At 27.7% G+C, this 11,293-nt stretch overlaps 1 protein-coding gene across 2 annotated transcripts in view; it reads left to right on the top strand.

The window, feature by feature from the left end:
* LOC107452589 (probable cytochrome P450 49a1) overlaps positions 1-6,488 on the top strand; it is a 32,558-nt gene extending 26,070 nt beyond the window's left edge. For both annotated transcript variants that reach the window (XM_071179767.1, XM_043042934.2), the window contains 2 exons: positions 2,690-2,899; positions 5,805-6,488. In XM_071179767.1, coding sequence (XP_071035868.1) covers positions 2,690-2,899; positions 5,805-5,915 — 321 coding nt within the window. In that variant the 3' untranslated portion in view covers positions 5,916-6,488. The remainder of the gene's footprint in view (positions 1-2,689; positions 2,900-5,804) is intronic.
* The last annotated feature ends 4,805 nt before the right edge of the window (positions 6,489-11,293 follow it).

Here is an 11,293-nt window from a genome sequence, read left to right on the forward strand (position 1 = left end):
TATATATATATATATATCGATTGTAAAGCATATTGTATTATAAACGATGCTTAAAAATTAGGTTAGCTGCGATTGTACGATAAAGATACGGACATTAATAAATTTTGTTACCCATAGCAGGAAATTATTTATTTTGCTTTAAATCATTATGCAAAACGTTTCTTCACAATATAATATGTTAGTACAGAAACCATTTTGTTTTAACAAGAAAAAAATCCGTAAAATATTATTGTTTTCACATGAAGAAAATCTCATTACCAAACTATTTAATGTTCAAGTTTTACTTCCCCCTTTACTTCAAATTTCATCTTCAGGGTTTCTTACATCAAATGAATTTAAAAATAATCATTGGATACGATGCAAGGAATTCTTATAATTATTATAAATGTTCTCGATTTATAAAATTGTATCCAGAATCCTTCTTTGTGATAAATATTCTAATCACTTATAGTTAAGAATGAAAGAATTGTAGATCTTTAAACCAACATTGCATTTTCCAATTTCTAAGATTAATTCCTTGTACTAAGTCAAGTTTAATTGACGCAAAGAATAATTTGCATTAAGTAAAATTCCCCATTCCATCACTCTCGGTTTTTTTTGTTAATGATTAATCATGATTTAGCAATATACCTATTTTTATTGAAAGATATGCATTCATTTCAAATTTAAACGAACGTTTTGAATAAGGAATATATAAATGTAAAAACTAACGGGAAATCATAGGTAATTATCGTTTACTAAATATAGAGAAAGGCATTTATGTTACTCTTATAAAATATTTTAAGTTATTATTAAGTCATTGTTATTATTTCCCCCATTCCATCATTAAAATTGCAAATTATCTGTAAGGATATGACATTTATATTTTATATCGCTTTTATTTGTCCTTGACTATATGGGTAAAAGACAGTTTTTCAATTTTAACAATAAAGGTAGTTTAGTTTTGAAAAATTTCCAATTTTGGAGTTATTACTTGGAATAATCATGTTCACGAAGTATAATTTATAATGTTTTTATCCTACTAATTGTTATCGTAACAATATTTATCTTCCTATTTTAAACATAAATATTTCCGTAGATTTCTTAAAAATAAATTAATTATTTAGTATATAATAGCCTTATTTCACAAAAATAAAAATGGGATATTAATAATGTTAGATTATTGCTTGTTATATATTGCTTGTTGATTGTTATGATTCACCACAAAGCATATACATATTTTTTGCACTTTAATTTCACATAAATATTTATAAATAGCAGAAACCATCAACTACATTTTACATGCAAAAAAGTTTAAACTTTAGTTGAAATTCTGCACTATTTCACTGCATGATATTTCTTGGTCTTGCCATTTTTGAGTCAGTGCGACTAGTATTCGTTATTTATTTGGGAAAATTATTCATTCGAATTGTCCTACATAAAAATTTTAGTTATGAGCATATTCAATAGTACTTTATCACAAAATTAAAAGTATTTTTCAGAATTTGAAAGTTTGGCAGGTTTATAGCTATTTGAAATGAAACTTATATTGAAAATGACCTTCCTTTGACCGCAAATAAAACCGAATCCTTAGAAAAAAAACTGAACAGATTAAAACTCACTTATTTTAAAAAATTTAATTTAAATTCAATTAATTTCATTCTATTATTATTTCCCTTTTTATTTACCTTAGGATGCATTCTTTTATCTTAAAAGTTAAAAGGTGTATACTTTCAGTAAGATTTAAAAATTATACATTATATATTGCGTAATTGACAAAAATCGTAATTTGTTTTATTGAAATGTTTCATTTTTTATATATGCTTAGTATTTGTAAAAATTTCAAATATGTTAATTTGATTAGCTTATTCATAATTGTTAAAAAAGATGATCAGAAATTCCAGAAATCATGTAATTTGAGTGCACACAAAATATTTGAATACGCACATTTTATAATTTTTACAGGCCATTATAATTTATACATTTTTATATAAATTATAATTTATAATTGATGTATTTCACAATCAGATTCCATGTGACTATGTCTTCATTAACAGAAATGGTGACAAGAATATAATAATCATAAAATTATGGTCGGTACTTATCAGGTAAAACATAACTTGATTTCTTCTTAAACGCTTCAAAATTCATTACCATTCTTATCAATGGAAAGAGATCAGTAAACTATGAAAAACTGAGAAACAATGTTTTCAAATCAACCGCAAACTTCACGAAAACGTTGTGCAATTGTTTGGTAGGTTAAAAGCATATGACAATGCAGTAGTAAAATATTGATTTATAATTTTTCCAGTTAGTGGCGCCATCTGTTGAAAAAGTTTATTACTAAATTTGGAATTTGGTGAGATAAAAAGAAACATCTTTTCAAAGGAAAATGCAGAAAACCTTTCATTTCTTCTTTATTTCGTTCTTAACCACTAATTTCTTTCATATTCTTTTTTTTAAATTGGTCTTTCAAATCAGCGACTATTTTTCAGATATTCGGTAGTATAAAAATTGTAATCCAATAATATTAAAATATCGCTTTGTTTAAGAACACATATTAATGATACAAACTATAAAAAAAATGACAAATATTTAACGTTTTATATAAGCTTGACTCGGCTAATATGTTTAGATGATGTTTCATAAAAAATATCTTTCACAAAATATGTGTAATTTATAATTGAAATTGAAATTTTTATTTTTGTAGACACAATTCACTCTAAACTATAACGTGTCTTGCAAACAAGAAAGATATTTCGAAGATGCTTCTACATATAGACCCGAAAGATGGTTAAGAAATGAGATGGGCAAGAAAATTACACCAGACTCATTCGCTTTCCAACCTTTTGGATTTGGACCAAGAATGTGCATTGGCAGAAGAATTGCTGACCTGGAAATGTTGACACTCCTCACTAAGGTTTAATTTATATTATTTTATATAGTTAGTCATGCATATCTTGATATCTAAATATTTAGATTATGAAAAGGAAAGGAACAAGAATTGAAAACAAAGATATAACTTCAGAAATGAATGTTTTACGAATCATTTTCTAAACTTTTTGTACTAAATCTAAAAAAAAGTTTAAATAATCAAAACGTGTTTACATTTTGTTCCTTGAATGACTAAATTAGATTCCTTGAATGACTTAATTATTAACTTAAATTAGTACTTCTATAAGAAATCTAAAAATATTTACTTTCATCAACAACTGTTCCTGATATTAATTTTTTGGACACCGGCGTCATTATATAAAAAGTTTTTTCAAACGTTCTAAATGAATTGGTACTCACAATTGGTATTTTTTAACTATGAAAAAACAGTGTAATAGTTACTAAAATAAATCTGCTAGATTAACGGAATCATATTTGATAGTGAAATATAAAATCCAAAAAAGTTGTTTGAAAAAAAATTTTTTTTTTCATTTGCATTAAAAAAATATCAATAATTGATTTTGTAAATTAAAAAATTCTCAATGATCTATAACTATTTCAATGATCAATAACTATTTCTCGTAAATCTAAATGACGACAATTAAGTGTAAATTAGAAAAAATATTGTTTGGAAGTGAGCTGTGTTTGGAAAATTTTACCTTTAATGCAAAGAAAAAAAAAAGAAAAAAAAGAAGGAAAGAAGAAAAAAAAATAACACGAGTGTCTTATATTGTATTTCATGAGCATAAATTGATAAATTGATAATTACAATATTTTTTTAAATCTCATTTTGACCTAAATTAATATAAAATAATGAAAAAAGCTTGAAAAATATGCTTAATAAAAATGCCTGTGTAAGGGGCAGGGAACTGTCCTTGCATCAGAAAGGTTCTGGGTTCGAATCCCGAGCAATGCATGGATTTTCTTTCCTTATCTGTCCTAACTGTGGGTATTCCTTCTTTCTATGTTCACATAATTTGCTTTAAAATTTAATTACTTTTGCAATTTACATGGTATTTACCTCAGTAGAAAGAATTTATTATTTTACTTAAGTATTAGTTTTACCACCCCGCTCCTCTTGCCAGCAAAAATTAATAAATAACAAGCATGTGTTATAAAAATGTTTATGCGTATGCTTTAATTTATTTATTTAGTTTAAATTTATAAGTTTTTTTTAGTTCAAGTTCTAATTATAAATAGCACATGGGTTTAAACTTCCTACTAAGAATACTAAAATAATTATCTCTATTTAAAATTTAATTTGATTTATGCGATAGGTATTTTGTATTTAGTTTACATTAATGCAATATGTCGTTGAATTATGAAATATAAAAATTTCATGACATGAAGCGAAAATCTCAATAAAAGTTCGTTCAACTATACTTTTAGATGTAAGAAGGTTTAAATTAAGAATCCAAAAAATATTTAATATTTTTCCTAAAAAGAAAAAAACAAATAGAGAATTTAATCATTATCTTGAAAAATAATCAAGCGGGATATTTCTCTTTTTACGTTGCTTTTATTATTTCTGAAACCGTTCTAAAAACAAATATTTAAAAAAAATATTCGCATATTTCTTTCGATTCCTACAAAATCTCAAGCTTTTGAATTCCATGTCAAAGTTGATGCTTTCAGTTTTAAAGGAGATTTTAGAAGGCATTCAAGTTTTCAACATGTCAAATGAGATTTCCAAGAAAAGAATTCTAATGGAATATTTTAGGGAATAGACCAATGCTATTTAGTATTCTAAGGCAAAAATATTCCAAATAAATTTTGGTATTTGATTTATTAGAAGAAGAATTATTAATTTGAAAAAAAAATGCCAATAAAATATCAGATAATTAATTAAGAATTTGAAGATAAAAGTAAGCCTAAGAATTAATTATAATTTGCATTAGATTTAAGTCTATTTAGATAAGAACTAATCACAAATATTAAGTTGTTCTGAAAGTTCATGTCAATTTTCAATCTTAGTGTAGGGACAGTTATGAACAAATCAGAATGGTAATCTGTAATAAATGAAAGCAAGAGGCATGCGCACTTATTTGTAAAGACAAAATACAGAAAAGTACTGTTCTCAATTATATTAATCTTAGACAACAAAGGGACAATAACGTCTAAAAATAGTGAAATGGAAGAACGTCGAACTACATCCCAACAATGTCTAGCTTGATTTTAAGAACTCGATAAAGTTTCTGAAGCTCATAACTGGGATGTTTAAACTCATCCAACATATCACAAGGCTTTGAGTTTTCATATTTCGAGCCATTTTGTGATGGAAAAAGCTTCAATTCTTTAATCGGGATTGAAAATCACGTAGAAAAGTTCATCAACTGAAAACCTGAAAGTTTTAAGAAATGCAAAATTTTTTGAATTGCCTGAATGACGAAAAAAAAATTGATGAACAGAATNGGGCCCTCATTGGGCCAATACTCATGAATCTTAGCTCAGTAAGGGTTCAAAGGGCCTTTATTTTTCAATATTGGCCCTATCTAGAATTTTCCGATTCATCCAATATTTTACAGCTACTTTACAACAAATATCGATCCTATAGAAAACTGTCAGATTCACCCGATATCTTAGATCCATTATTCAGCCAATGTTGGTTCTACATTGGCCAATGTAGGACATTCTAGGACCAATATTAAAAAATCTAGACATCCCAATATCGGTCCCTCGATGCATGTTCTTATAGGATCCATATCGAGCCAATTTTGTGGGGCCAAGGTGAAATTGTTGCTAGGGTAATGTAAGCTTCTTTAAAACTGTAAAATTCTATTTTCAGTAAGAAAAATTAAATAATTCGGTTAGAAGATCATTGTACAAACACGTTACTTTTTTGCAATAAAACATGTGGCTTAATTGATGTTTTTTTATCTTTGTATTTTCAGATAATGCAAAACTTTTGGATTGAAAATAAAAGCTCAGAGCTGGATGTCAGATTTCAGCTTGTTCTAATGATTGCAAGTCCTCTTCGATACGAATTTCATGAGCGTCGCTAACATTGAAAAATACTTGGAAAGCTCTAATATGAATAAAGGAGCTAACATTGAAGAACCATTACTTGGACCAATTTTTTATGTCCCTGGCAATATTTTCTAACCATGACTTGATAACATTCACAATTTGTATAAATGTGCATTCAGGATAAATGAATATTTTATACTTACTGACATTATTCGAAATTAAGTAAATTTTATTTTTAATATTTCGAATAATTAAGAATAATATTTGTATATTTCATACCGTATAAAATCTAAATTTGGTGAATGTTGATATTTTTTTATTATTATCTCACCATAAGCTGCGATTCGAGAATTTGTACATCGCAATATGGATATGATTCTGAAATATTTTCTTACAAAAATTCATCTTCGTAGAAATAAAACTATTTACATATTTACTACAGAAACAGATTCAAAACTTAACAATTTATCAATTTAATGCCACTATTTTGTTTAAGGTTTGAAAAACGATTGCATTGTTTGTACTATATGAAGGTACCGGAGTTGAACTTGAAAGATAATTTCTTAATGTATTTGATGTTTCATATTTGTTTTTCCTATTTGCCCAACATTAAAATAACATAAAAATTTTTTATAGTTTGTTTAAACATTATTTAACTACTTATATAAACTTAATAATTTCAGATATTAAAACTAACAATTTGTTGATCACATTTTAAAATAATTTTAGTTTAAGTAAAGTAAATGCTTAAGAATTACTATTCTGAAAAAGTAATCTTTTAATTTTTCAGCAGGCATGCCTTTTTTAGCAAGTAGAAAGTTCACATTTCTTTTCTAGGTAGTACATCATTATAGAATGTGAGTTTTTGAAAATGCAAATATTAAAATTATATTATACTTTTTACGCTCTTAAAAATTTGCAAGAGGTATCAAATCTGGTGTCTTTTGTTGAAATTTGTATTTGTTACTTCACTCTTTTGTGCGACGACTTTAACCAATTCATTTGGTTTTCATTAACTATCACCAGTTTAATATTTCATTAAGCTAGATTACGAAAAATTCAATGCAAGAAACTCTGGGCAAGTGAATACGGGGAAATAGCTCTTAACCTTAAAAAACATCAGTGTAGTGAATATCGAGCAATTGTATTACGATTAATTGCTCCCATCTTTGCAAAGTTATTTTCCTGAGTTATCCACTTATTATAAATGATGCATGGTGATAGATAATAATAACCTCGACTTTTGGTATATATGACAAAATATGTAGCCTTTGGCAAAGTATTTTACAATAAGAGGCGATAAAATAGCCAGTCTAGCAGCTGGCTGATTTTCTATGGATAATGTGGGAAAGGAAGGAAGAATTTTCTTTAAAATCTTATTTTCTAATGAATCGAACTAGACAACCTTTTCACCTTGCACTCTTTGAAAGATTAAATTATTTTACAAATAATCTTAGTTATAAATAAATAAAAAATTGATGCTAGTCTTTGTTTCGTTTGAATGAATATATTATTTCGATATATATTATTAAATATGTTTTAATAAATAAAAGAAATAACAGTTTTCAAAAGATGCTAAAGTAAATGTCTGATGTTTAACAAAATGAAAAAGGAACGCAATCCCTAATGTATTAAATAAGACAAAAATCTTACATCCCTAAATACGTTTACTCATATTTTTGTTTTCATTAAAAAATTCATTAACTATTCTGCTAACTTAAACAACTTCATCGCACTTTTCATTTGAGACATTAAAAGATTGTTTGAAAAAATATAAACTTTTTTATTAAGAAAATATGACTAACTAGCACTAATAAGAAAGTAAAATAAATCTTTATTTGAAAATGTAAATATGTAAATAAAAATACAAATATAGCAATATAATACCATCGAATTAAATTGTATTATAGTAAAAAATACAGTATTAATTTTTGTTTTATTACACATTTTCAAAGTTTATTATTGTTCAATAATTAATATTTCTTTAACTATATTGCACTTAAAGTACTTTATAAATGTACTTATTGATGATAGCCATTTTTAATTTGTGCCATTTAAGTTACTTAAACGGCACAAATATTTTATTGTAATTTAACTTATCAATTAATAATATCAATTCTTATTTGTTGTCGTTTTGAATATTTAATTGTCTTTTCTGAAATTGTTATGCTACACAAACAAAAATATATTTTATTTTGTTGTGTAATGAATATATATATTAAAGTATTTGTAAATAAAGTTTATGTTTGTATGTAGTTGATATTTTTCATTATTATTATTTATTTCATCAAATTACTGCAAGACAAATTCGAAACTTCTTTTATTAGAGTTTTTTTATCAGTTTTATCAGTGATAAAATATTTTTTTGGCTGTTGTAAATGAGTGTTATCTAAAAAGAGTATCTCAGTTTATTTGATTTAATTAAAGCATGAGGAATATTCACTCAAAAGTATATTCTCACTCTTTTAAATAAATATCACTAAGGAATGCAGTATAATTAATGGTATTCCACTAAGGGTGTTTGGCAATCTCTACTCTTAAATTATATTTTTTTAAATTCCTCTTTAAATCAAATTTAAAGAAAAACATTCACATTATTTACCATGCAAAAATATTTTAGCTAATGAAAGAAGAAAAAAACGTTCGCGAAATCTGATGAATCACTATTGAAAATAACGGAGTTAAAAAGCATAAAAATCAGTTTGATTTCTGGAGGTCTTCTTTCCTGATAGTCTCCTTTCTTTCTTCCGAGTTTCCCTTGGCAATCAAACAGATTTTGACGCTTCTAATCATGCTTTTATCGATAATGATTGGTCAAATTATGATAAAGCTTAATTATTATTACAAAAACTTTTGGACCATAGTGGCATTTTTTAGATTTTTATTCAGAAAAGGGCTTAAAACGTATTTATCAATGGCGGTGATTACAAAACCACTTTTTAGTCATAAATCAATTTCGTTTCTACTTAATTTATATGTTCTTTACTAAGCCTCAGCTTAACTTGCTATGCTATAAATACAGTAGACAAAAAAGCTCCGTGTTTAGGCTGGACATCAGGGCTCGTAAAACCACCCGTCCGACCGTCCTCGGTTGTCAAAAATTCCTAGCGGACAACAAATTTCTCGAATCCGACGTCCGCGTGGACGGCCATTTTCCCGTTAATATTCGTGATACATTTTGTCATCTCACAATCTTTTTTGAAGGAGTAGATAAGGAAAAATTTTCTCAAGAATGGGTGACATTAAAATTTTAGATACATAACATGGTTAAACACCAGAAAACTTCAGCCCTCCGAGCCCAAGCTGTTTATAAAGACCTTATGCAGCAAAATGACCCACAATACAGCAACATACTGCGCATGGTGGAATTGATAAACAAGAAACGTTAAACGAAATTATGAAAATCTACCTAAATGGAAAACCCCTTTCAGATTTCTGTGCAGAAACCTCTGTAAATCATTGGCTTGATTGTGGAACTGACAAACGTCATATTTGATTCATTTAAAAACGCAGTACCTACTCTCGGATAAATTGACATTCCAGATAACTTGACCTTTGCCATTTAAATTATTTCATAAAGGAAATAAATTATTTCGAAAAAGAAATACTAGGTTACTATTAGTAATCTAGTATTTCTTTTATTACTGTATAATGTAATCCTAGTAACTACTAATTCATTGTACAATTTTATTAAAATATTTGTAATAAATAAGAGAAAATTATATTTTTATTTATTTAGAAACTAAGGGTTTGTTTCAAAGGAGGACGGGTACATTGTTGGACAAGCCGTCCTCGGAGACGGGTAAAATTTCTGAGTTTTTTCGAGCCCTGCTGGACATATCTAAATTGAATACTTGCAATTAATCTCATCATTATGAATGTCGTGTTAACGTTACAGCTTTAGGACTTAGGCTCATAATCACATTGAACTAATTTCCGAATCATATTTAATACACTACCACCAAGCAACGTCATGCTTGTGGTCGAACCTAACTGACTGACCTAAGCGTGATCTAAAATCTGAAAATCTGGCATAAGTAATTTGCGACAAACTAAAATCATGGAGAAAGTTCAAATTCTTATAGAGTCTTAAGATCCATTTTTTTGGTTAATTAAGCAGAAAAAATATAATAAATTTTTTGCGGATATCACCGTTGAAACTTTTCTTTCTTGCTTTTTTTTAAAACCTTCCTCTGTGTATTTGACGGTTTAAAGCTGTTTTGTTACCAAAACGGTTTTTCTCTATTTTTCCTCCTAATCATAAACGATTAAAGCGGTCAGTTCAAATTCTAGTTTCTGCCAAACAGTTTGCTTACTATAACTCTACATTAAAAAAAAAAAATAATTTTACAATTAATTTCTTAATGTGCTCTTACTTTTAAGCAATTATTTTATGGCTTTAAACATCGCATAAATTAAACTGTGATTCAATTTTATTGTCTAATTGATACATTTCCTGATTATTATATTTTTTTTATTACTTACCTTTGATAAATTAAGTTGCCGTACATTTTTATATTGGTTTTCAATTATTTTTGTTTTTAACTTTTTGACACTTCAATATTATTTCAATAAGTCAGGTCTTTAAGATAAGAACAGCTTAAAATTTTTCTTCTTGCTGAGGCATTAGAGCTCCGGTAGCTGGGTGCTCGCCTCCAAATGAGGTGGTCGAGATTCGAATCCCTGTGTCAACTGGGTATTCGAATGATGTTCTCATCTTGCTTTGAGATGCTGATATAGCTATTTTTTAAAAAAAATTTGTTGTTGTTGTTAAAATAACTGTACTTATCTGCTTAAAAACAGGCGTCTGTTTTTATATAACAGTATTTTCCTGAAAAATATACGGTTTTATGCTGGCACACCAGTTGACAGTGTTTTTAGTAAATTTAATATATACAGGGTGTTTGTAAAGTCTCGGACCCGTTTTGATGTTTAATAACTCATAAAATAATAAAGATAGATTAAAATTAATAACATGGTTAGATAGACCCAAAAAGTTTCATGACCCTTGTCAATGAACTTCTACGTGTGTCCCCTTCGTCGCACGGAGAATATCGAGTCGATAGTCTATTTCACGCCAGGTAGCGGCAAGCATGTCGGCATCCACAGAGGCTATTGTGGTTGTAATTCTAGCTTTTAGGTCATCAATGTTAGACACGATTCTCCTGTAAACATTGTCCTTTATAAATCCCCAAAGAAAAAAGTCCAGCGGTGTTATATCAGGTGATCTGGGTGGCCAAGGAATTGGACCTCTTCGCCCAATCCATCCTCCTGGAAAATGGTCATTCAAAGAACTACGAACGATGATACCCTAATGAGGTGGTGCACCATCTTGTTGCAAAAAGACATGTGGCTGAAGTTCTTCTAGTTGTGGAAATACGAAGTTTTCCAACATGTCTAAGTATACGACTGA

This window comes from Parasteatoda tepidariorum, chromosome 4 (assembly GCF_043381705.1).
Source record: "Parasteatoda tepidariorum isolate YZ-2023 chromosome 4, CAS_Ptep_4.0, whole genome shotgun sequence".
Classification (NCBI taxonomy): Eukaryota; Metazoa; Arthropoda; class Arachnida; order Araneae; family Theridiidae; genus Parasteatoda; species Parasteatoda tepidariorum.